Consider the following 25,411-nt stretch of genomic DNA (forward strand, 5'->3'; position numbering starts at 1 on the left):
CCAGATTTCATAATCGAAAAATGCAGCTATTGCTAACATGATTCTGACGGACTTAAGCATCGCTACGGGTGAGAAAGTCTCATCGTAGTCAACTCCTGGAACTTGTGAAAAACCCTTTGCCACAAGTCGAGCTTTATAAACGGTCACATTACCGTCAGCGTCCGTCTTCTTCTTAAAGATCCATTTGTTCTGAATAGCCTTGCGGCCCACAGGTAGTATCTCCAAAGTCCACACTTTGTTCTCATACATGGATCCTATCTCGGATTTCATGGCTTCTAGCCATTTGTTGGAATCTGGGCCCACCATTGCTTCTTTGTAATTTGCAGGTTCATTGTTGTCTAACAACATGATTGATAAGACGGGATTACCGTACCACTCTGGAGCAGCGCGTGATCTTGTCGACCTGCGTGGTTCAACAGAAACTTGAACTGGAGTTTCATGATCATCATCATTAACTTCCTCCTCAACCGGCGTCGCAACGACAGAGGATTCCCCTTGCCCTGCGCCACCATCCAGAGGGATGAGAGGTTCGACAACCTCGTCAAGTTCTATCTTCCTCCCACTCAATTCTCTCGAGAGAAACTCCTTCTCAAGAAAAGCTTCGTTTTTAGCAACAAACACTTTGCCCTCGGATTTGAGATAGAAGGTGTACCCAACTGTCTCTTTTGGGTAACCTATGAAGACGCACTTTTCCGCTTTGGGTTCCAGCTTTTCAGGCTGAAGCTTTTTGACATAAGCATCACATCCCCAAACTTTAAGAAACGACAACTTCGGCCTTTTGCCATACCACAGTTCGTATGGTGTCGTCTCAACGGATTTTGATGGTGCCCTATTTAAAGTGAATGTAGCTGTTTCTAATGCATAACCCCAAAATGATAACGGCAAATCAGTAAGAGACATCATAGATCGCACCATTGTTGGGGAACGTCGCATGGGAAACAAAAATTTTCCTACGCGCACGAAGACCTATCATGGTGATGTCCATCTACGAGAGGGGATGAGTGATCTACGTACCCTTGTAGATCGTACAACAGAAGCATTTAGAGAACGCGGTTGATGTAGTGGAACGTCCTCACGTCCCTCGATCCGCCCCGCGAACAATCCCGCGATCAGTCCCACGATCTAGTACCGAACGGACGGCACCTCCGCGTTCAGCACACGTACAACTCGACGATGATCTCGGCCTTCTTGATCCAGCAAGAGAGACGGAGAGGTAGAAGAGTTCTCCGGCAGCGTGACGGCGCTCCGGAGGTTGGTGATGATCTCGTCTCAGCAGGGCTCCGCCCGAGCTCCGCAGAAACGCGATCTAGAGGAAAAACTATGGAGGTATGTGGTCGGGCAGCCGTGAGAAAGTCGTCTCAAATCTGCCCTAAAAGCCCCATATATATAGGAGGAGGGAGGGGGACCTTGCCTTGGGGTCCAAGGGACTCCCAAGGGGTCGGCCGAGCCAAGGGGGGGAGGACTCCCCCCCCCAAACCGAGTTGGACTTGGTTTGGTGGGAGGAGTCCCCCTCCCTTCCCACTTCTTCCCTCCTTTTTTTTCTTTCCTTTGATTTTCTTCTCTTGGCGCATAGGCCCCTTTGGGGCTGTCCCACCAGCCCACTAAGGGCTGGTGTGTCTCCCCAAAGCCTATGGGCTTCCCCGGGGTGGGTTGCCCCCCCCGGTGAACTCCCGGAACCCATTCGTCATTCCCGGTAACTCCGAAAACCTTCCGGTAATCAAATGAGGTCATCCTATATATCAATCTTCGTTTCCGGAAACCCTCGTGACGTCCGTGATCTCATCCGAGACTCCGAACAACATTCAGTAACCAACCATATAACTCAAATACGCATAAAACAACGTCGAACCTTAAGTGTGCAGACCCTGCGGGTTCGAGAACTATGTAGACATGACCCGAGAGACTCCTCGGTCAATATCCAATAGCGGGACCTGGATGCCCATATTGGATCCTACATATTCTACGAAGATCTTATCGTTTGAACCTCAGTGCCAAGGATTCGTATAATCCCGTATGTCATTCCCTTTGTCCTTCGGTATGTTACTTGCCCGAGATTCGATCGTCGGTATCCGCATACCTATTTCAATCTCGTTTACCGACAAGTCTCTTTACTCGTTCCGTAATACAAGATCCCGCAACTTACACTAAGTTACATTGCTTGCAAGGCTTGTGTGTGATGTTGTATTACCGAGTGGGCCCCGAGATACCTCTCCGTCACACGGAGTGACAAATCCCAGTCTTGATCCATACTAACTCAACCAACACCTTCGGAGATACCTGTAGAGCATCTTTATAGTCACCCAGTTACGTTGCGACGTTTGATACACACAAAGCATTCCTCCGGTGTCAGTGAGTTATATGATCTCATGGTCATAGGAATAAATACTTGACACGCAGAAAACAGTAGCAACAAAATGACACGATCAACATGCTACGTCTATTAGTTTGGGTCTAGTCCATCACGTGATTCTCCCAATGACGTGATGCAGTTATCAAGCAACAACACCTTGTTCATAATCAGAAGACACTGACTATCATCGATCAACTGGCTAGCCAACTAGAGGCATGCTAGGGACGGTGTTTTGTCTATGTATCCACACATGTAAATGAGTCTTCATTCAATACAATTATAGCATGGATAATAAACTATTATCTTGATACAGGAATTATAATAATAACTATATATTTATTATTGCCTCTAGGGCATAATTCCAACAGTCTCCCACTTGCACTAGAGTCAATAATCTAGCCCTCACATCACCATGTGAATTACATTGTAATAAATCTAACACCCATACAGTTCTGGTGTCGATCATGTTTTGGCCGTGGAAGAGGTTTAGTCAGCGGGTCTGCTACATTCAGATCCGTGTGCACTTTGCATATATTTACGTCCTCTTCCTCGACGTAGTCGCGGATGAGGTTGAAGCGTCGTTTGATGTGTCTGATCTTCTTGAGAAACCGTGGTTCCTTTGCTAAGGCAATGGCACCCGTGTTGTCACAGAACAAGGTTATTGGATCCAGTGCACTTGGCACCACTCCAAGATCCGTCATGAACTGCTTCATCCAGACACCCTCCTTAGCCGCCTCTGAGGCAGCCATGTACTCTGCTTCACATGTAGAATCTGCTACGACGCTTTGCTTGGAACTGCACCGGCTTACTGCACCCCCATTAAGAATAAATACGTATCCGGTTTGCGACTTAGAGTCGTCCGGATCTGTGTCAAAGCTTGCATCGACGTAACCTTTTACGACGAGCTCTTCGTCACCTCCATACACGAGAAACATCTCCTTAGTCCTTTTCAGGTACTTCAGGATATTCTTGACCGCTGTCCAGTGATCCACTCCTGGATTACTCTGGAACCTGCCTGCCTTACTTATGGCCAGGTTAACATCCGGTCTAGTGCACAGCATTGCATACATGATAGAACCTATGGCTGAAGCATAGGGGACGGAGCGCATATGCTCTCTATCTTCATCAGTTGCTGGGCACTGAGTCTTACTCAATCTCGTACCTTGTAAAACTGGCAAGAACCCTTTCTTGGACTGTTCCATTTTGAACCTCTTCAAAACTTTATCAAGGTATGTGCTTTGTGAAAGTCCTATCAGGCGTTTTGATCTATCCCTATAGATCTTAATGCCTAGAATGTAAGCAGCTTCTCCTAGGTCCTTCATAGAGAAACTTTTATTCAAGTAACCTTTTATGCTCTCCAAAAGCTCCACGTTGTTTCCAATCAGTAATATGTCATCCACATATAATATTAGAAACGCCACAGAGCTCCCACTCACTTTCTTGTAAATACAAGATTCTCCAACCACTTGTATAAACCCAAATGCTTTGATCACCTCATCAAAGCGTTTGTTCCAACTCCGAGATGCTTGCACCAGTCCATAAATGGATCGTTGGAGCTTGCACACCTTGTCAGCATTTTTAGGATCGACAAAACCTTCGGGTTGCATCATATACAACTCTTCCTTAAGGAAACCGTTAAGGAACACCGTTTTGACATCCATCTGCCAGATTTCATAATCAAAAAATGCAGCTATTGCTAACATGATTCTGACGGACTTAAGCATCGCTACGGGTGAGAAATTCTCATCGTAGTCAACTCCTGGAACTTGTGAAAAACCCTTTGCCACAAGTCGAGCTTTATAAACGGTCACATTACCGTCAGCGTCCGTCTTCTTCTTAAAGATCCATTTGTTCTGAATAGCCTTGCGGCCCTCAGGTAGTATCTCCAAAGTCCACACTTTGTTCTCATACATGGATCCTATCTCGGATTTCATGGCTTCTAGCCATTTGTTGGAATTTGGGCCCACCATTGCTTCTTCATAATTTGCAGGTTCATTGTTGTCTAACAACATGATTGATAAGACGGGATTACCGTACCACTCTGGAGCAGCGCATGATCTCGTCGACCTGCGTGGTTCAACAGAAACTTGAACTGGAGTTTCATGATCATCATCATTAACTTCCTCCTCAACCGGCGTCGCAACGACAGAGGTTTCCCCTTGCCCTGCGCCACCATCCAGAGGGATGAGAGGTTCGACAACCTCGTCAAGTTCTATCTGCCTCCCACTCAATTCTCTCGAGAGAAACTCCTTCTCGAGAAAAGTTTCGTTCTTAGCAACAAACACTTTGCCCTCGGATTTGAGATAGAAGGTGTACCCAACTGTCTCTTTTGGGTAACCTATGAAGACGCACTTTTCCGCTTTGGGTTCCAGCTTTTCAGGCTGAAGCTTTTTGACGTAAGCATCACATCCCCAAACATTAAGAAACGACAACTTTGGCCTTTTGCCATACCACAGTTCGTATGGTGTCGTCTCAACGGATTTCGATGGTGCCCTATTCAAAGTGAATGCAGCTGTTTCTAATGCATAACCCCAAAATGATAACGGCAAATCAGTAAGAGACATCATAGATCGCACCATTTCTAACAAAGTACGATTACGACGTTCGGACACACCATTACGCTGTGGTGTTCCAGGCGGTGTTAACTGCGAAACAATTCCACATAGTTTTAAATGAGTACCAAACTCGAAACTCAGATATTCACCCCCACGATCAGACCGCAGGAACTTGATCTTCTTGTTACGATGATTTTCCACTTCACTCTGAAATTGCTTGAACTTTTCAAATGTTTCAGACTTGTGCTTCATCAAGTAGACATAACCATATCTACTTAAATCGTCAGTGAAGGTGAGAAAATAACGATATCCGCCGCGTGCCTCCACGCTCATTGGACCACACACATCGGTATGTATGATTTCCAACAATTCACTTGCACGCTCCATTGTTCCGGAGAACGGAGTCTTAGTCATCTTGCCCATGAGGCATGGTTCGCACGTGTCAAGTGAATCAAAGTCAAGTGACTCCAAAAGTCCATCAGCATGGAGTTTCTTCATGCGCTTTACACCAATATGACCCAAGCGGCAGTGCCACAAAAATATGGCGCTATCATTGTTTACTCTAACTCTTTTGGTCTCAATGTTATGTATATGCGTGTCGCTATCAAGATTCAATATGAACAATCCTCTCACATTCGGTGCATGACCATAAAAGATGTTACTCATAGAAATAGAACAACCATTATTCTCAGACTTAAAAGAGTAACCGTCTCACAATAAACAAGATCCAGATATAATGTTCATGCTCAACGCAGGCACTAAATAACAATGATTTAAGTTCATCACTAATCCCGATGGTAGCTGAAGTGACACTGTGCCGATGGCGATTGCATCAACCTTGGAACCGTTTCCTACGCGCATCGTCACTTCGTCTTTCGCCAGCCTTCGTCTATTCCGCAGTTCCTGCTTCGAGTTGCAAATGTGAGCAACAGAACCGGTATCAAATACCCAGGCACTACTACGAGAGCCGGTTAAGTACACATCAATAACATGTATATCAAATATACCTGATTTCTCTTTGCCCGCCTTCTTATCTGCCAGATACTTGGGGCAATTGCGCTTCCAGTGACCCATACCCTTGCAATAGAAGCACTCTGTTTCAGGCTTAGGTCCAGCCTTGGGTTTCTTCGGCGGATTGGCAACAGGCTTGCCGCTCTTCTTCGAATTGCCCTTCTTGCCTTTGCCGTTTCTCTTGAAACTAGTGGTCTTGCTCACCATCAACACTTGATGCTCTTTACGGAGTTCAGACTCTGCGACTTTCAGCATTGCAAACAACTCGCCGGGAGACTTGTTCATCCCTTGCATGTTGTAGTTCAACACAAAGCCTTTGTAGCTTGGCGGCAGTGATTGAAGGATTCTGTCAGTGATAGCTTCTTGCGGGAGTTCAATCCCCAGTTCAGCTAGACGGTTTGAGTACCCAGACATTTTGAGCACATGTTCACTGACAGATGAGTTTTCCTCCATCTTGCAAGCATAGAATTTATCGGAGGTCTCATACCTCTCGATCCGGGCGTTCTTCTGAAAGATAAACTTCAACTCCTGGAACATCTCAAATGCTCCATGACGCTCAAAGCGACGTTGAAGTCCCGGTTCTAAGCCATACAAGACTGCACATTGAACTATTGAGTAGTTCTCCTTACGCGCAAACCAAGCGTTCTTAACATCCTGATCAGCCGTAGCGGGTGGTTCATCTCCTAGCGCAGCATTAAGGACATAATCCTTCTTCCCAGCTTGTAAGATTAGCTTAAGATTACGAGCCCAGTCTACAAAGTTGCTTCCATCATCTTTCAACTTAGCTTTCTCTAGGAACGTATTAAAATTCAGGATGACACTTGCGTGAGCCATGATCTACAACACAAATATATTCAAAGTGGACTTAGACTATGTTCAAGATAATTAGAGTTCAACTTAATCAAATTATATGCTAAACTCCCACTCAAAAAGTACATCTCTCTAGTCATTTGAGTGGTTCATGATCCACTTACACTATCCCAAGTCCGATCATCACGTGAGTTGAGAATAGTTTCAGTGGTAAGCATCCCTATGCTAATCATATCAACTATATGATTCATGATTGACCTTTCGGTCTCATGTGTTCCGAGGCCATGTATGCACATGCTAGGCTCGTCAAGCTTAACCCGAGTGTTCCGCGTGCGCAACTGTTTTGCACCCGTTGTATGTGAACGTTGAGTCTATCACACCCGATCATCACGTGGTGTCTCGAAACGACGAACTGTAGCAACGGTGCACAGTCGGGGAGAACATAATTTCGTCTTGAAATTTTGGTGAGAGATCACCTCATAATGCTACCGTCGTTCTAAGCAAAATAAGGTGCAAAAAGGATTAACATCACATGCAATTCATAAGTGACATGATATGGCCATCATCACGTGCTTCTTGATCTCCATCACCAAAGCACCGGCACGATCTCCTTGTCACCGGCGCCACACCATGATCATCCATCAACGTGTTGCCATCGTGGTTGTCGTGCTACTTATGCTATCACTACTAAAGCTACATCCTAGCAAAATAGTAAACGCATCTGCAAGCACATATGTTAGTATAAAGACAACCCTATGGCTCCTGCCGGTTGCCGTACCATCGACGTGCAAGTCGATATTTCTATTACAACATGATCATCTCATACATCCAATATATCACATCATATCGTTGGCCATATCACATCACAATCATACCCTGCAAAAACAAGTTAGACGTCCTCTAATTTTGTTGTTGCATGTTTTACGTGGTGACCAAGGGTATCTAGTAGGATCGCATCTTACTTACGCAAACACCACAATGGAGATATATGAGTTGCTATTTAACCTCATCCAAGGACCTCCTCGGTCAAATCCGATTCAACTAAAGTTGGAGAAACCGACACTTGCCAGTCATCTTTGAGCAAAGGGGGTTACTCGTAACGATGAAACCAGTCTCTCGTAAGCGTACGAGTAATGTCGGTCCAAGCCGCTTCAATCCAACAATACCGCGGAATCAAGAAAAGACTAAGGAGGGAAGCAAAACGCACATCACCGCCCACAAAACCTTTTGTGTTCTACTCGAGAAGACATCTACGCATGAACCTAGCTCATGATGCCACTGTTGGGGAACGTCGCATGGGAAACAAAAATTTTCCTACGCGCACGAAGACCTATCATGGTGATGTCCATCTACGAGAGGGGATGAGTGATCTACATACCCTTGTAGATCGTACAGTAGAAGCATTTAGAGAACGCGGTTGATGTAGTGGAACGTCCTCACGTCCCTCGATCCGCCCCGCGAACAATCCCGCGATCAGTCCCACGATCTAGTACCGAACGGACGGCACCTCCGCGTTCAGCACACGTACAGCTCGACGATGATCTTGGCCTTCTTGATCCAGCAAGAGAGACGGAGAGGTAGAAGAGTTCTCCGGCAGCGTGACGGCGCTCCGGAGGTTGGTGATGATCTCGTCTCAGCAGGGCTCCGCCCGAGCTCCGCAGAAACGCGATCTAGAGGAAAAACTATGGAGGTATGTGGTCGGGCAGCCGTGAGAAAGTCGTCTCAAATCTGCCCTAAAAGCCCCATATATATAGGAGGAGGGAGGGTGACCTTGCCTTGGGGTCCAAGGGACTCCCAAGGGGTCGGCCGAGCCAAGGGGGGGAGGACTCCCCCCCCCCAAACCGAGTTGGACTTGGTTTGGTGGGAGGAGTCCCCCTCCCTTCCCACTTCTTCCCTCCTTTTTTTTTATTTCCTTTGATTTTCTTCTCTTGGCGCATAGGCCCCTTTGGGGCTGTCCCACCAGCCCACTAAGGGCTGGTGTGTCTCCCCAAAGCCTATGGGCTTCCCCGGGGTGGGTTGCCCCCCCCCCCCCGGTGAACTCCCGGAACCCATTCGTCATTCCCGGTACATTCCCGGTAACTCCGAAAACCTTCCGGTAATCAAATGAGGTCATCCTATATATCAATCTTCGTTTCCGGAAACCCTCGTGACATCCGTGATCTCATCCGAGACTCCGAACAACATTCGGTAACCAACCATATAACTCAAATACGCATAAAACAACGTCGAACCTTAAGTGTGCAGACCCTGCGGGTTCGAGAACTATGTCCCGAGAGACTCCTCGGTCAATATCCAATAGCGGGACCTGGATGCCCATATTGGATCCTACATATTCTACGAAGATCTTATCGTTTGAACCTCAGTGCCAAGGATTCGTATAATCCCGTATGTCATTCCCTTTGTCCTTCGGTATGTTACTTGCCCGAGATTCGATCGTCAGTATCCGCATACCTATTTCAATCTCGTTTACCGGCAAGTCTCTTTACTCGTTCCGTAATACAAGATCCCGCAACTTACACTAAGTTACATTGCTTGCAAGGCTTGTGTGTGATGTTGTATTACTGAGTGGCCCCGAGATACCTCTCCGTCACACGGAGTGACAAATCCCAGTCTTGATCCATACTAACTCAACTAACACCTTCGGAGATCCTGTAGAGCATCTTTATAGTCACCCAGTTACGTTGCGACGTTTGATACACAAAAAGCATTCCTCCGGTGTCAGTGAGTTATATGATCTCATGGTCATAGGAATAAATACTTGACACGCAGAAAACAGTAGCAACAAAATGACACGATCAACATGCTACGTCTATTAGTTTGGGTCTAGTCCATCACGTGATTCTCCCAATGACGTGATCCAGTTATCAAGCAACAACACCTTGTTCATAATCAGAAGACACTGACTATCATCGATCAACTGGCTAGCCAACTAGAGGCATGCTAGGGACGGTATTTTGTCTATGTATCCACACATGTAAATGAGTCTTCATTCAATACAATTATAGCATGGATAATAAACTATTATCTTGATACAGGAATTATAATAATAACTATACATTTATTATTGCCTCTAGGGCATAATTCCAACAACCATCTCTAACAAAGTACGATTACGATGTTCGGACACACCATTACGCTGTGGTGTTCCAGGCGGTGTTAACTGCGAAACAATTCCACATTGTCTTAAGTGAGCACCAAACTCGAAACTCAGATATTCACCCCCACGATCAGACCGTAGGAACTTGATCTTCTTGTTACGATGATTTTCCACTTCACTCTGAAATTTCTTGAACTTTTCAAATGTTTCAGACTTGTGCTTCATCAAGTAGACATAACCATATCTACTTAAATCGTCAGTGAAGGTGAGAAAATAACGATATCCGCCGCGTGCCTCTACGCTCATTGGACCACACACATCGGTATGTATGATTTCCAACAAGTCACTTGCACGTTCCATTGTTCCGGAGAACGGAGTCTTAGTCATCTTGCCCATGAGGCATGGTTCGCACGTGTCAAGTGAATCAAAGTCAAGTGACTCCAAAAGTCCATCAGCATGGAGTTTCTTCATGCGCTTTACACCAATATGACCCAAGCGGAAGTGCCACAAAAATATGGCGCTATCATTGTTTACTCTAACTCTTTTGGTCTCAATGTTATGTATATGCGTATCGCTATCAAGATTCAATATGAACAACCCTCTCACATTCGGTGCATGACCATAAAAGATGTTACTCATAGAAATAGAACAACCATTATTCTCAGACTTAAAAGAGTAACCGTCTCGCAATAAACAAGATCCAGATATAATGTTCATGCTCAACGCAGGCACTAAATAACAATGATTTAAGTTCATCACTAATCCCGATGGTAGCTGAAGTGACACTGTGCCGACGGCGATTGCATCAACCTTGGAACCATTTCCTACGCGCATCGTCACTTCGTCTTTCGCCAGCCTTCGTCTATTCCGCAGTTCCTGCTTCGAGTTGCAAATGTGAGCAACAGAACCGGTATCGAATACCCAGGCACTACTACGAGAGCCGGTTAAGTACACATCAATAACATGTATATCAAATATACCTGATTTTTCTTTTCCCGCCTTCTTATCTGCCAGATACTTGGGGCAATTGCGTTTCCAGTGACCCATACCCTTGCAATAGAAGCACTCTGTTTCAGGCTTAGGTCCAGCCTTGGGTTTCTTCGGTGGATTGGCAACAGGCTTGCCGCTCTTCTTCGAATTGCCCTTCTTGCCTTTGCTGTTTCTCTTGAAACTAGTGGTCTTGCTCACCATCAACACTTGATGCTCTTTACGGAGTTCAGACTCTGCGACTTTCAGCATCGCAAACAACTCGCCGGGAGACTTGTTCATCCCTTGCATGTTGTAGTTCAACACAAAGCCTTTATAGCTTGGCGGCAGTGATTGAAGGATTCTGTCAGTGATAGCTTCTTGCGGGAGTTCAATCCCCAGTTCAGCTAGACGGTTTGAGTACCCAGACATTTTGAGCACATGTTCACTGACAGACGAGTTTTCCTCCATCTTGCAAGCATAGAATTTATCGGAGGTCTCATACCTCTCGATCCAGGCGTTCTTCTGAAAGATAAACTCCAACTCCTGGAACATCTCAAATGCTCCATGACGCTCAAAGCGACGTTGAAGTCCCGGTTCTAAGCCATACAATACCGCACATTGAACTATTGAGTAGTCCTCCTTACGTGCTAACCAAGCGTTCTTAACATCCTGATCAGCCGTAGCGGGTGGTTCATCTCCTAGCGCAGCATTAAGGACATAATCCTTCTTCCCAGCTTGTAAGATTAGCTTAAGATTACGAGCCCAGTCTACAAAGTTGCTTCCATCATCTTTCAACTTAGCTTTCTCTAGGAACGTATTAAAATTCAGGATGACTGTCGCGTGAGCCATGATCTACAACACAAATATATTCAAAGTGGACTTAGACTATGTTCAAGATAATTAGAGTTCAACTTAATCAAATTATATGCTAAACTCCCACTCAAAAAGTACATCTCTCTAGTCATTTGAGTGGTTCATGATCCACTTACACTATCCCATGTCCGATCATCACGTGAGTTGAGTATAGTTTCAGTGGTAAGCAACCCTATGCTAATCATATCAACTATATGATTCATGATCGACCTTTCGGTATCATGTGTTCCGAGGCCATGTCTGCACATGCTAGGCTCGTCAAGCTTAACCCGAGTGTTCCGCGTGCGCAACTGTTTTGCACCCGTTGTATGTGAACGTTGAGTCTATCACACCCGATCATCACGTGGTGTCTCGAAACGACGAACTGTAGCAACGGTGCACAGTCGGGGAGAACACAATTTCGTCTTGAAATTTTAGTGAGAGATCACCTCATAATGCTACCGTCGTTCTAAGCAAAATAAGGTGCATAAAAGGATTAACATCACATGCAATTCATAAGTGACATGATATGACCATCATCACGTGCTTCTTGATCTCCATCACCAAAGCACCGGCACGATCTTCTTGTCACCGGCGCCACACCATGATCATCCATCAACGTGTTGCCATCGGGGTTGTCGTGCTACTTATGCTATTACTACTAAAGCTACATCCTAGCAAAATAGTAAACGCATCTGCAAGCACAAACGTTAGTATAAGGACAACCCTATGGCTCCTGCCGGTTGCCGTACCATCAACGTGCAAGTCGATATTTCTATTACAACATGATCATCTCATACATCCAATATATCACATCACATCGTTGGCCATATCACATCACAATCATACCCTGCAAAAACAAGTTAGACGTCCTCTAATTTTGTTGTTGCATGTTTTACGTGGTGACCAAGGGTATCTAGTAGGATCGCATCTTACTTACGCAAACACCACAACGGAGATATATGAGTTGCTATTTAACCTCATCCAAGGACCTCCTCGGTCAAATCTGATTCAACTAAAGTTGGAGAAACCGTCACTTGCCAGTCATCTTTGAGCAAAGGGGGTTACTCGTAACGATGAAACCAGTCTCTCGTAAGCGTACGAGTAATGTCGGTCCAAGCCGCTTCAATCCAACAATACCGCGGAATCAAGAAAAGACTAAGGAGGGCAGCAAAGCGCACATCACCGCCCACAAAACCTTTTGTGTTCTACTCGAGAAGACATCTACGCATGAACCTAGCTCATGATGCCACTGTTGGGGAACGTCGCACGGGAAACAAAAAATTTCCTACGCGCACGAAGACCTATCATGGTGATGTCCATCTACGAGAGGGGATGAGTGATCTACGTACCCTTGTAGATCGTACAGCAGAAGTGTTAGAGAACGCGGTTGATGTAGTGGAACGTCCTCACGTCCCTCGATCCGCCCCGCGAACAATCCCGCGATCAGTCCCACGATCTAGTACCGAACGGACGGCACCTCCGCGTTCAGCACACGTACAGCTCGACGATGATCTCGGCCTTCTTGATCCAGCAAGAGAGACGGAGAGGTAGAAGAGTTCTCCGGCAGCGTGATGGCGCTCCGGAGGTTGCTGATGACCTTGTCTCAGCAGGGCTCCGCCCGAGCTCCGCAGAAACGCGATCTAGAGGGAAAACCATGGAGGTATGTGTTCGGGCTGCCGTGGAAAAAGTCGTCTCAAATCAGACCTAAAACCTCCGTATATATAGGTGGGAGGGAGGGGGGCCTTGCCTTGGGGTCCAAGGACCCTCAAGGAGTCGGCCGAGCCAAGGGGGAGGACTCTCCCCCCCCCCCAAACCGAGTTGGACTAGGTTTGGTGGGAGGGAGTCCCCCTCCCTTCCCACCTCCTCCTTTTTTTTTTCTTTTTCCTTTGATTTCTTATCCTTGGCGCATAGGGCCCTTTTGGGCTGTCCCACCAGCCCACTAAGGGCTGGTGCGCCACCCTTATGGCCTATGGGCTTCCCCGGGGTGGGTTGCCCCCCCCCCCCCCCCGGTGAACTCCCGGAACCCATTCGTCATTCCCGGTAACTCCGAAAACCTTCCGGTAATCAAATGAGGTCATCCTATATATCAATCTTCGTTTCCGGACCATTTCGTAAACCCACGTGACGTCCGTGATCTCATTCGGGACTCCGAACAACATTCGGTAACCAACCATATAACTCAAATACGCATAAAACAACGTCGAACCTTAAGTGTGCAGACCCTGCGGGTTCGAGAACTATGTAGACATGACCCGAGAGACTCCTTGGTCAATATCCAATAGCGGGACCTGGATGCCCATATTGGATCCTACATATTCTACGAAGATCTTATCGTTTGAACCTCAGTGCCAAGGATTCGTATAATCCCGTATGTCATTCCCTTTGTCCTTCGGTATGTTACTTGCCCGAGATTCGATCGTCAGTATCCGCATACCTATTTCAATCTCGTTTACCGGCAAGTCTCTTTACTCGTTCCGTAATACAAGATCCCGCAACTTACACTAAGTTACATTGCTTGCAAGGCTTGTGTGTGATGTTGTATTACCGAGTGGGCCCCAAGATACCTCTCCGTCACACGGAGTGACAAATCCCAGTCTTGATCCATACTAACTCAACCAACACCTTTGGAGATACCTGTAGAGCATCTTTATAGTCACCCAGTTACGTTGCGATGTTTGATACACACAAAGCATTCCTCTGGTGTCAGTGAGTTATATGATCTCATGGTCATAGGAATAAATACTTGACACGCAGAAAACAGTAGCAACAAAATGACACGATCAACATGCTACGTCTATTAGTTTGGGTCTAGTCCATCACGTGATTCTCCCAATGACGTGATCCAGTTATCAAGCAACAACACCTTGTTCATAATCAGAAGACACTGACTATCATCGATCAACTGGCTAGCCAACTAGAGGCATGCTAGGGACGGTGTTTTGTCTATGTATCCACACATGTAAATGAGTCTTCATTCAATACAATTATAGCATGGATAATAAACTATTATCTTGATACAGGAATTATAATAATAACTATATATTTATTATTGCCTCTAGGGCATAATTCCAACACGAAGAACACCCACCAAGCTCCTAGACTCCGAGATGCCGGTACCAATCAACACCTCCAAGAAGGTATGCGACGATGACGCCGCTCCTGCTAAGGGATTCCCCCAGTACGCGGCGAGGGGAAAGGAAGGGTAGCCCCGACGCCCTCCAAGAAGGTCTGGCGGCACCCGCAGGCGCCACCGCGATGGTGTCGACCAGGCCGACTGGGATTTCTCCCGATCCCAACCTCCACCTCAGGCGCATAGGAGCCCGCCACCAGACCGACCACCACCCCGCGCCAACACAGACTTGAAGCTTCCACGCCGGCTCACCACAAGAACGCAAGGAGGGGTCTGTACGACGAGGAAGAGGAGCCGGGGCTAAGGGCATCATCACCAACGGCACGCGGGAGGGCACAACCTCCACCGTTGATGACGGTAACCGACCGGACGCGATAGCGGGAGCAAACCAGGCCCGTGGCCCGGCCGGGGCTTCAGATGCTTGTAAAGCTCCCACCGTCGCGTTGCAGAAAGCACGCCGTCTGCGACGCAACCCTCCGTCCAAGCCGCTCCTCCACACCTCCGCACAGGGAGCATCCTGGCCACTGCAACACGACCAGTCTGCCCCGCCGCCAAATGGAAGCACCACCACCACGCGCGCCGCCAGCCACCTCCACCAAGGCGTCGGACCGCCATTGGCCTAGCTGCACTCCCGCCGCACTCCCGCGGCGGAAGGGACCAACCGCAACCGTCGAGAGTTCAAAGCCGGACCCCAGCCCCCACCCACGCCGTCACCGCCAACCGCCAACCTCACAACGTGCACCCATAGTGGGAGAGACGGAAGGTGTCTCCTTCCGCTCCTAGCTCGGCATCAGCCACCTGGCCTGGGTGAACACCCCCACAATAGGGGGTATCCACGCCTGCGCCCCCCGACAATCATCATCGATTGTGGGGAGCACGACCTAGTAGCTGCCGACGGCCACCGCCGAGCAAGCCCCGGCATGGTCCACAACCAGCCCGAGACAAACTCACACGCCGCCACAACCATAGTCAGCGCGTCGATCTGTCTGCGGCATAGCAGCAACAGGGGTGCCTACTCGGGCCGACGACACGAAGGAGCAACAAGAAGGGGCACTAACGCGGCGGCAAGCACCACCGCAGACTAGGTCGGCCCACTGCCTATGCACCACCGACCGCCATCCTCCGTCACGGACCAGATCCGCACTGCCACCTGCAGTCCCGGATCGACCGCTGACAAACGAGGCAGCAACCCCGCCCCACCGCCGACCGAAAAGTCCCGAGCAGCACCACCGCGACGGGCGCGCGCTACCTCGCCGGATCTGCACCGACCACACACCCCCGTCGCCCCCGAGCACCTGGCCCTGCGCCGTCCGCCACGTCCCGCACCAGATCTGGCCGGGAAGAGGCCAACCCACCACCACCGAGGCCCTAGCAGCCCACCACACACCGACTGCAGCCGCCGTCGTCACCGGGGCGCCCGCCGCCGCCGGCGGCCCGAACCCGCGCCAACCCCCACCAGCAGCCGAGGCCATCGACGACAGCAGGCCCGCGCCGCCTGCAGGCAGCCCACCGGAGGAGCTCTCTCTCTCTCTCTCCTCCTTTCTCTTTCTTCCATCTAGGGTTTTAGTGACATGGCATCTATTATAGCCTACTCACTAGACCTTACTAAATTTGCTCTTAGACTACCAATAGTAAGAAGTAATATAGAATAGTAACATTCATATGTTACTAGTCTAAATTACTACCTTCATAGTGGATGGTAACATATAAGTGATAACATAGAGGTTCTCATTTATTAGCATATAGATTCATCTTGTCTTTGTATGAGTAACTAACTATGTTATTCAATTTATCTCTCTCCTTATTAATTAGCCGCTACATCATCTTTTTCGCTTAGGTGGCATCTATGTTATTACTACCTATGTTACTTCTACTATGAATAGTCTTAGAGCAAGTACAATAGAGCTGAGTCAGCTGGCTATAAGGAATAAAGTAGTATATTTTTGCTTAGTTGGAAGAGAGAGAAGAGGAGAGAGAAGGTAAGCGGGCTCTTAGCTAAGAGCCAGCTCTAGCACATGCTCCTAGGCACTTTGTGAGAGTGAAAGGTGGGTCATATAATAAATAAGTAGTACACTCTTCTAACCAACTATTGTACATGTTAGCTATAAGATGGGCTATAGGTGACATGGCATGAGCTTACAGCGGGCAACCGGCTCTACTATTGTACTTGCTCTTAGCATTGGGGTTGGGTAATTAAAGAGGAAAGATGGTGGCTTGCACATTTTCAAAGCATTATTTTACTCGTCTTCGTAATTTTTTCTAAAATTCTTATACGTACATTTTTCACCACACGGATGGAGCAAGTGAGAAAATGTGTTTTTGCGAAACCCCCTGCCAACTAAATCAAATACTACTCTTCTTAAAATATTCGTATCATGCACGCCTCTGCAAAGGCTCCCATGAAAAAGAAGATTTATAATCTAATGCCGCCTCGGCAAGACATATCGGGGGTTTAGGGCGTATGGCATTTTTTTCCTGTTGCAACACACGGTCTAATATACCAAAAACCGTATTTAGAAAAAACAAATTAGTGCACACCAGCGAGCCGTTTTTCCGTCGCCGGGTGCGTGCATCGTACGGCCCCCGTCTTTAAAATTGAATGCATCTGTCGCCCGTAGCCAGCCATCGGCATCACGTGATTCAGGGATCTCTTTATCCTCACAGCGATGCGTCACATGAAAGAACGCAAGCAAAAGGCCCATGGCTTCCACTCCCATCTGCTTGGTCACAAAAGGCAGCAGGAGCTAAACAGACCGGCAACCTAATGGCGAACGCCCTGTCCTAATCATGCGCATCGGCCACGACCCACACTGTCACACACACGCATAATCATGCCGCAGCAAGGGAGAAGGAGAGAGGGATTCTTCCCGTTTCCTCACTCCCATCCCCACTAGTACCTCCCACCCCACGCGCGCCGTGGGCAGCCAGTGGCAGGCAACCTTGCCCTGCAACCAAGCAACACACAACGTCTCACCTATCCATCCATCTTGCACCCCCATGCATTCGTCCGTCTCGACCAGCAGCGGGAAATGCCGACGTCGCCGCCGTCGCTCCTGGACCTCATGAGCCCCTCCCCTCTGTCTCCTGAGCCGGCGGCGTCGGCTGGCGCCGCCACGGTGGTGCAGGTGGTGCCGATGGACGTCTCCGAGGAGCTCCTGGGCAAGTTCATGGACGCCAGCGAGTTCGGGTTCGACTACGGCAGGAGCGGCCTCTGGTCCCCGCTCGTGCTGCTGCGCCCGGAGGTCCTCGCGCTCGCCTCGGGCCGCGCCAAGCGCCCGCGCCCGCGCCGGAGCTGGACAAGGAAGGTTGGTAGCGCTGCAAGTGCAAAGCTGTTGAGACCTGACAGTTCAGCCAGATGTTTTGCTCATGTTTCTTGCTCCTTTTTTCCTGATGATGATGCAGATGTTTTGCTGCTGGTGATCGACGTGCACCATTGCCCATTGGTGTTCTGCGCAATGGAATCGTACATCCTTCTGCGGTTTAGGGAGGCTTGCTAATCGATGTATTTATGGAGATATTAGTTTTCTGTAAGAAATTAGGGACTTCAACCCTGCTGTACCTGTACTTTGGGCCAGAAATGGCACCCTTGCGTGAATAAGGAAATATGAACATACGCATGTCATATGTGTGTAGTTGATCCCTCCGTTAGTTGTGGTTGGATCCGGCGATGACGGAGTTAGAACCTTCTCATAGTTGGATGTTGTAAAAAGCGGTGGTAATTGTTGATGTTGTAAAAAGCGGTGGTAATTGTTGATGTTGTACTGTATTTTGAATGGAGGCTGGGGTAACTTGTTCTTGTTTGAAAATTGACCGATATCAATGCAATCTGTTTTTAGATTCCCAGTTAATTTCCTGTTTTGAGGGCATTAATCTTCAGATCAGTTGCAAGTTGCGCAAAACAAAAAATCATGCAGGACGAATAAATATCATCTGGAGGTGAAGGAAAGAAGCCACAGTCAGGAACTGTAAACCTCTTTTTTCTACGCACTGATGATTCTCACTTCACATTACCAAAATGGTCTACCTAGACAAATTACCAATACTACAGCATCAGAAAGCTGCTCTATGAAAATCCATAGCCTAGCTCTACAGTCCTCTGAAGTTTTACATTTCTTTTGTATATACTGAACATAAAGCATAATGGAAACTCAGGAAATATAACCGCCAGCGGTTCATCCAATACTACGCTATCCAACGCGTGCACTTTCCTTCGCACTTCTGCATACAATCTCCCCTCTCTTATTTAGATATCCATTGCTACAAAGAACAAAACATTAGCATTATTGTTCAGAATATCAGACAGTACCACTATTGACACCGTAGAGACTCAAACTACATGTTTCAGTCCACATTTAAAATAATACTGCTGGTTCTCTACGTGAAAATTGCTGATCTGAACTTTACTTCACATATTTCCTGGCTGTTAAGATTTAAAGAGTAGATAATTACCCTGTCGGGATTTCTCGAAGCAGAGGGCATTCTGCATTCGACGTAATCGTCAGACTAGAGCAGGTGTTCCTTCAAGGGCCTCTTTACCCGTGATGCCGTCTTTGAGCTCCTTGAAGTACACTTCGTAGTCCTTCTCAGGAGGTGGGTTTGAAGGATCGATCACAAACGGTTCACTAAATGGAACGGTACTCTTGACCTGATCACAAAGGTGCATCAGTTAGCAGCTTTTTCCTGAGATAATAAAAATAAATAAAGCAGAGGCCAGGGTATTCCCCTTTCCGGAAAAAAGAAGTTTCACATTCTTTCTCCTTTTGTAGTTATATTATTCCCTTAAAGTTCTACTGCCCTACATCTTTTTTCCTCGAGTGAGTTACAGAAATTTAACCTCAAAAGTCTTCCCCACTGCACTTGGGCTTGCGAGAGCCGCGACACAAATGCGGGCAACTTCTTCCCGTGATATCTTTCCCTGAAAAATTACAGTAATCGTTGATTATTTCGGTATGTCATAAGGAGCAAAAAAGAGTGACACAGAATTTGGCAATCACACAATGTTGTATCTACTTACAGTGATATTATCTCCCTGTTCAAATATGAGGTCAGCTCCAGCTGGTTCCTCGGTTAGAGCACATGGCCGCACGATGCTGTAGGGAACACCGCTTTCCCGGATTAAATCCTCTCCCTGAAAGAATTCGAATGTTAAGCATTTACGTGCAAGCATAAGTTCTTTGCACGTGTAAGAGATGATATGGACCTACATGTGCAAGCCTTTAACTTTACCAAAAAAGATTCCTTCAGATAATATTTTAACAACTAAGATAAGTCACATGCCTTCAACTTGTAAGTTAGAATGGAACCAAGCTCTTTGTTCATGCGGACGGCGGGGGGTTGTTTGCTTAGATCTAGCCCTGGTCTTTCAGGTCTTGTAACTCCTGCAGAGCTCACATGAATGAACCTGCAAAATCAAGTAAACAAAATCATCTAGTCTTAATGAGCTCGGTAGAACTGAAAAATAAAGCTAGTGATCACCTATTCTAATTTCTTGATATTTGTTTACTCAAAACTTGTTGCTCAAAGGACAAACCTTGGAGTAATTGGCTCACTTATGTATGCTCTGATACTTGAAAAAGGGAGCTCGAATTGACCTTCTGCAAATGTTGGATTGAGTTTTCCGTCATATTCAAACTTGCTGAACATGAGCTACAAAATTATCACAATAAATAAATTCAGATGAGTGTTTTGATAAATCCTGAAAAGTTCACACAGCACACATACAAGCAAAAGGAAGATGCAAAAAACATACCTGTAATGCAGTGATATTGCTTGCATCAAAGGGCGGAGCATCAGTTGCGGTACGGGCGCGAAATACAGGTATCAGCGAAGAGAAAGGTATTCTAATCTGATACATACAAGGATACAGAATACAGTTGTAGTCACCGAAACAAACAATGGAGATATTTGCACCATAATGATTGAATTAATGCAACATACGCTTTGCCATTCTCCCTTCATGGTGTCAAAGCTAGCGGTATAGCCAATAGTATCCCATTCGTAGCTAGTTCTTATGATAAGTTTGTACCGACGGCCATCACCCTTAACTCGTAGTTCAACACCATCGTATGCCGACAGGTCCTCGGGCACGGTAAAATTCTGCACACTTACACAGACTAGTTCAGATAAACTACTTGATTGTTTCCAGTGACATAACACACAACTAACGACGATATGCATATTTGATCCATTGATGAGAAAATATATAGCAATAAATACCTTTGTCCTTATACTAGTGAAGCCACCGTTATTTGAAGTAGACACGATGCCTAAAAAGTCCATGTGCAGACAGCTTAGGCTAAAGATTACTCAAAGGAAGTCTAACCTTTCATACTCAATTAAAAATACAGGAAACCAAATACCTTTGAACAATCCAGTTGCTTCACCAGTTTCACTTCCTGTTGGTTGGATTTGGAATGCACTTTCACTAACACCGCCCATTACAACATCGTCAAGTGCTCCCCACACAAACTTTCCACATAAATTGCCTACATCAAAATGACCAACATGTTGTATGAAGGAATGTAAAAATATTCTGGAAAGAAGATGAATACACTTATGTAGGTCAGGAAATGATTTATGATACTTATCTTAACGGATTTACAACTGATTCAGTTGAAAACAAATTATTTTTTATTAATATAGCCAGCACCGATTCCAAAAAGTGGATTTCTTGCCGCTTTTACACCACAGGACTATAGTAATATCATGCCACGAAAAAAAACAGATAATCAATTTCACCACATCAACACATATAGGGCTGTGTTTTTTTATTTAGAAAATGACAGGTTTAGGATCATGTGGACATTAAGAAGGTAAAGATTCCAAACCAAGTTCAAGCCCAAAATCAACAGAGTTGGTTTAATGGGAATCCTGTTAGGAAAAGCTTCAGAGCAGCGAAGTAGAAAGCCAGAGTATGACTTGATTACTCACCCCACTAACACAATAGTGCCGGATTACGACGAATATGACTTGAATGGACAATTCATTTTGATCAAGCAATACAAGGTATACCTTTGAATCCAAATAGCAGTTTCCCTTCGCTCAGCCCAACACTTTCCTTTACAGCATTAATCAAGTTTTGCATACCAAGGTACTCTACCATTTCAGGTGAAGGTCCTTTGATCTGATTGGCAAAACAAACATGGTGAACATGTATTTTAATGAGAGGAAATGAATATAAGATTCAGGCTGTATGTTGAAGGTTAAGGATGTCATAAATCAAGTGTTACTTATTATACATGAGACGAGAAGATCTATTGATGGTGGTACCTCGGGTTCAAAAAACTTGATGCCCTGCATGGATACAAGACAAAAGTGTCATTCTGTGCACATGCATTTGTGCCCAGTTTACTTTACGTTCGTCCAATTCTGCCCATGGATGATCATAGAAGGATGACTCTATCTATTTAATAGATGACTTACTTGTGAATACTTCTGCCTGTCCGGTGTATCACCTTCCTTTGGACCTACTATGACTGAAACTGCATTGATTACTTTCTTGATCCCTTTGAAGTACTTAGGATCGAGTGTGTCTCCCTTTGTAACATCGCCTATAATCTGAAATAGATATTCATATATGGATGACATGATGCTTCGCGGTTAAGTATTGACTGTAATATTAAGAAAAATATATGCCATAAGCAGAGAATTCAGAGGATCCATTCTGGATATATGCATCAACTTCAAGCTTCATTATCAACAGTTAACAGCTTTTCAGCCCCACGAAAAGAACTAACAGTTTTTTAACATGTGACAATGAGGTATATTGTCATTACTAAATAGTACTCCCTCCGTCCTGAATTAGTTGTCTCAGATTTGTAACGTGTCTAGATACATCCATATCTAGGCAAATCTAAGACAACTAATTTGGGACGGAGGTAATATTATGTAATGTCATTGAACACTGCCGGTCGTCATTATCTGTGATGGTTCATATTGTTGCTTGATCTCTCTGAACTAACCGTCTAATCATAACTGATAGAAATATTCCACACCGAAACACGGCACATAATCTAACTAAAATAAGTGACATACCAAGTCCACATCTGGCCCCAACATTGTCCTCGCCTTCTCTGCATTTCTAACCTGAATGAAAAATGAAATAAATATTTGAGAGACGGAGCTCTAAGGAAAGCGAGAAAATGAAATGGAACAGGGAGCAACACACTCCCTGATGGAATCAAATGGCAAAATAGATATTGTAGTTCACAAAACAGAAAGTAGGTGGAAATGTGGAATACCAATACTCGGACAGGCACCCCCTTCTTCCGCAGGACATCGACGACTCTCCGTCCGACACCGCCGGTGGCTCCAGTGACAAGCACCACATCAGAAGTCTCTGCTTTCTTCGGCGCCTCAGTGGGAGCAGAGGCTGTGATGCTGCTCATTATGGACTCCACAATCTAAAACCAAACAAATGCATAAGCACAAGCCCAGCTCAGAGACACTGCAGTATTATTAACAAAAGAGGGGGAAATGTCAAGTTAGTGGCAAGACCTTGAGAGGATTCGGAGGCCCGTTGAAGAAAAATAGAGTCTTGGCGAACCTGCCGATATCCCAAGACTGCTTTCCGGCCAAGGCGATTACAGCTCTCCTCGACAACCGCGATGATGTTGGGCTGTAGATCAGCTGAGAGGATTGCCTTGAACCGAGGAAATGCGCCTTCTGGGTTGTTCTTGTGGAGCAACCAGCAGCGAATTCCCCCTGATATTGACCGAAAAAAAATGACTAACACGTTACAGTGATGTAACTTGTACCGGTAGTAAGCATTGACTGCATTACTGAGCTGAGCAAAAAAATAAGGTCCCACCGAGACTTGAACTCGGGTTACTGGATTCAGAGTCCAATGTCCTAACCGCTAGACCATGGGACCTTTGGTGCACAATAACTCCTAGAAGAGCTAAAAATTACTATTTCATTTGAAGCGGTGATAAAAGATTTGCCGGATCTCAGGGACTAGGAAGAATTGATTTTTCTACCATCTACAAGAACAGGAAGAGGTTCCAGAGGGGAAAACCTGGCCGACTTTTGTAGAGCTTGTGCGGGTTAGGAGATGAGGAGGGAAGGAGAGTTGACTCACCCGAGGGCTGGCGAGGACCGGAGGAGAGACGCCGCAGCAGGAGGAGGAGGAGGAGGGGCAGTTCATCTTCAGTTCTTGGACGGACGGCGCGGCGAGGGAATGGAGCCGGGCAGCCGGTGCTTTATCGCACGCACGGCGTCGGCGATGGCGATTCCGATGGTACTGGAGGCAGGGGTTGGACCGGGAGAGACCCCCGCGGCCACACAAAATCATGTGGTCTGGTGAGCCCACGTGGCTCGGCCTGCAGCCTACGAGTAGCTCGCCCGTTTCCGACCCGAGCCAGCCGTCTTGATCAGTGCCACGAGCCGCTGTGCGAGCCTCGGGCTGAGCTGGCGCGCTGCAGTGCTCGTCTATTCGAGGAGTAGCCTTTTTCTGTTTTTTGTTTTTGTTCTTTGACTTTCTTTCTTTTTGCGAATGTTTGCTTTCACTTTTGAAGTCAAAATTAAACCTGTGCTGTGAATATGCAGAATTTCATGTTACTAATAAAAAATTGGAACAGGTAGCTCTACATATTGCTAAAAATGGTTATTGTAATGCAAAACGGTCATATTTGAAACGAAAAGCGTAGAATGAAACAAATATTGCATCAGAAAATATTGGACAGCATTTCCTTTCACTTTTGGACAGAAAAACGAGAACACATCCAAAGCAATATAAAAAATATCCAAAATGAGAAAATATCCAAATTTCATATAAAAAATGACAACATATCTTTTTTAGGCCGGGCAATCGGACGCGTGGCCAAGCCGTGAGGACGAAATCCGTTTCATCTCTAGACAATCTAATTGTAGGAGTCATCTCGCAGTGTTTCATCTCTAGACAATCTAATTGTAGGAGTCATCTCGCAGTGGCCATCCTCGTAGGCGGAGCTTGAGCATAATCCAAGAGGGGGCCATTAGCTAAAGGGAAGAAAATTAATAAAGAACGAGGCGGAAGGAGGGGCTAATCTCTTGTTTAAACACTAGTTATGCCTAAAATAAAGCATAGTCTTCAATGAATGCAAAAAATTAAGGGGTGGCCACGGCCCCTGTTGGTCTACACGAAACTTCGCCACTGCTCATACTCTCGTAGTCCACGCACTACGAAACCGGGGACAAGGCAGTCCGGCATTAGGCCAAGCAACCTTGGATGAAACGATTTTGTACAGTGCACAATCGGGCGACCCCGGATGAAATCATATCGTCCAGCACGAGGCCGAGAGGCCCTGGATGAAAAACAACGCTTTATCGATAGTCTGACGAATTATGTTGTGCTAGCAGCAAACAGGTTGCACACATGGACAGTCTCGAAAGGAAATCTCGGATATCTAGATGTATAAAGAATATTGACGAGTGTATTTTGCATCATGTTTTACTTAGTGTTTTTGCTAGTAGATGCAGTTTTTTATATTTTATTATGATCGCTTGTTTGTTAGTGTTTGTTTTCATTAGGATCCCTGGAACCAGGAGACTTAAAGCATTATGAAAAATATCTATATTGGGTGGAGCATGTGTTGATTGATCGTCATAAAAATCTTTCTTACAAAGAGACGCACACAAGAAACAACGTTGCATTT

The 25,411-nt window shown here is 46.2% G+C and overlaps 2 protein-coding genes and 1 non-coding gene across 3 annotated transcripts; 1 reads left to right on the forward strand and 2 right to left on the reverse strand.

Annotated features, from left to right (window-relative positions):
* The first annotated feature begins 17,476 nt into the window (after positions 1–17,476).
* On the forward strand, positions 17,477–18,583 carry LOC123424902. Its single transcript, XM_045108594.1, has 2 exons — positions 17,477–18,082; positions 18,180–18,583. The coding sequence occupies exons 1-2, from the start codon at positions 17,807–17,809 to the stop codon at positions 18,195–18,197; spliced, it is 294 nt and encodes a 97-aa protein (XP_044964529.1). The 5' UTR covers positions 17,477–17,806; the 3' UTR covers positions 18,198–18,583.
* Positions 18,584–18,736: 153 nt separating this feature from the next.
* LOC123424901 (protein HIGH CHLOROPHYLL FLUORESCENCE PHENOTYPE 173, chloroplastic) lies at positions 18,737–24,086 on the reverse strand. Its single transcript, XM_045108593.1, has 17 exons — positions 23,857–24,086; positions 23,274–23,480; positions 23,018–23,179; positions 22,812–22,862; positions 22,200–22,334; positions 22,047–22,070; positions 21,789–21,900; positions 21,137–21,262; positions 20,994–21,043; positions 20,715–20,873; positions 20,527–20,622; positions 20,308–20,423; positions 20,055–20,178; positions 19,792–19,905; positions 19,612–19,692; positions 19,227–19,422; positions 18,737–19,034 (listed from the first exon to the last, which is right to left on the reverse strand). Exons 1-16 carry the CDS (start codon positions 24,067–24,069, stop codon positions 19,276–19,278), a joined length of 1,917 nt encoding a protein of 638 aa, XP_044964528.1. The 5' UTR covers positions 24,070–24,086; the 3' UTR covers positions 18,737–19,034; positions 19,227–19,275.
* TRNAQ-CUG lies at positions 23,578–23,649 on the reverse strand. The gene has a single exon. It is a non-coding gene; the product is annotated as a tRNA-Gln (tRNA).
* Positions 24,087–25,411: the final 1,325 nt, after the last annotated feature.

This window comes from Hordeum vulgare, chromosome 2H (assembly GCF_904849725.1).
Source record: "Hordeum vulgare subsp. vulgare chromosome 2H, MorexV3_pseudomolecules_assembly, whole genome shotgun sequence".
Classification (NCBI taxonomy): domain Eukaryota; kingdom Viridiplantae; phylum Streptophyta; class Magnoliopsida; order Poales; family Poaceae; genus Hordeum; species Hordeum vulgare.

Bases quoted from the DNA above. Each gene is read 5' to 3' on its own strand.
- LOC123424901 (XM_045108593.1), bottom strand. From the start codon at position 24,069: ATGATTTTGTGTGGCCGCGGGGGTCTCTCCCGGTCCAACCCCTGCCTC. The intron at 23,481-23,856 runs GTGAGTCAACTC...GGTCAATATCAG, and splicing joins CGGTCCTCGCCAGCCCTCGG to GGGGAATTCGCTGCTGGTTG. The intron at 23,180-23,273 runs GTCTTGCCACTA...GTTTGGTTTTAG, and splicing joins GGCCTCCGAATCCTCTCAAG to ATTGTGGAGTCCATAATGAG.
- LOC123424902 (XM_045108594.1), top strand. From the start codon at position 17,807: ATGCCGACGTCGCCGCCGTCGCTCCTGGACCTCATGAGCCCCTCCCCT.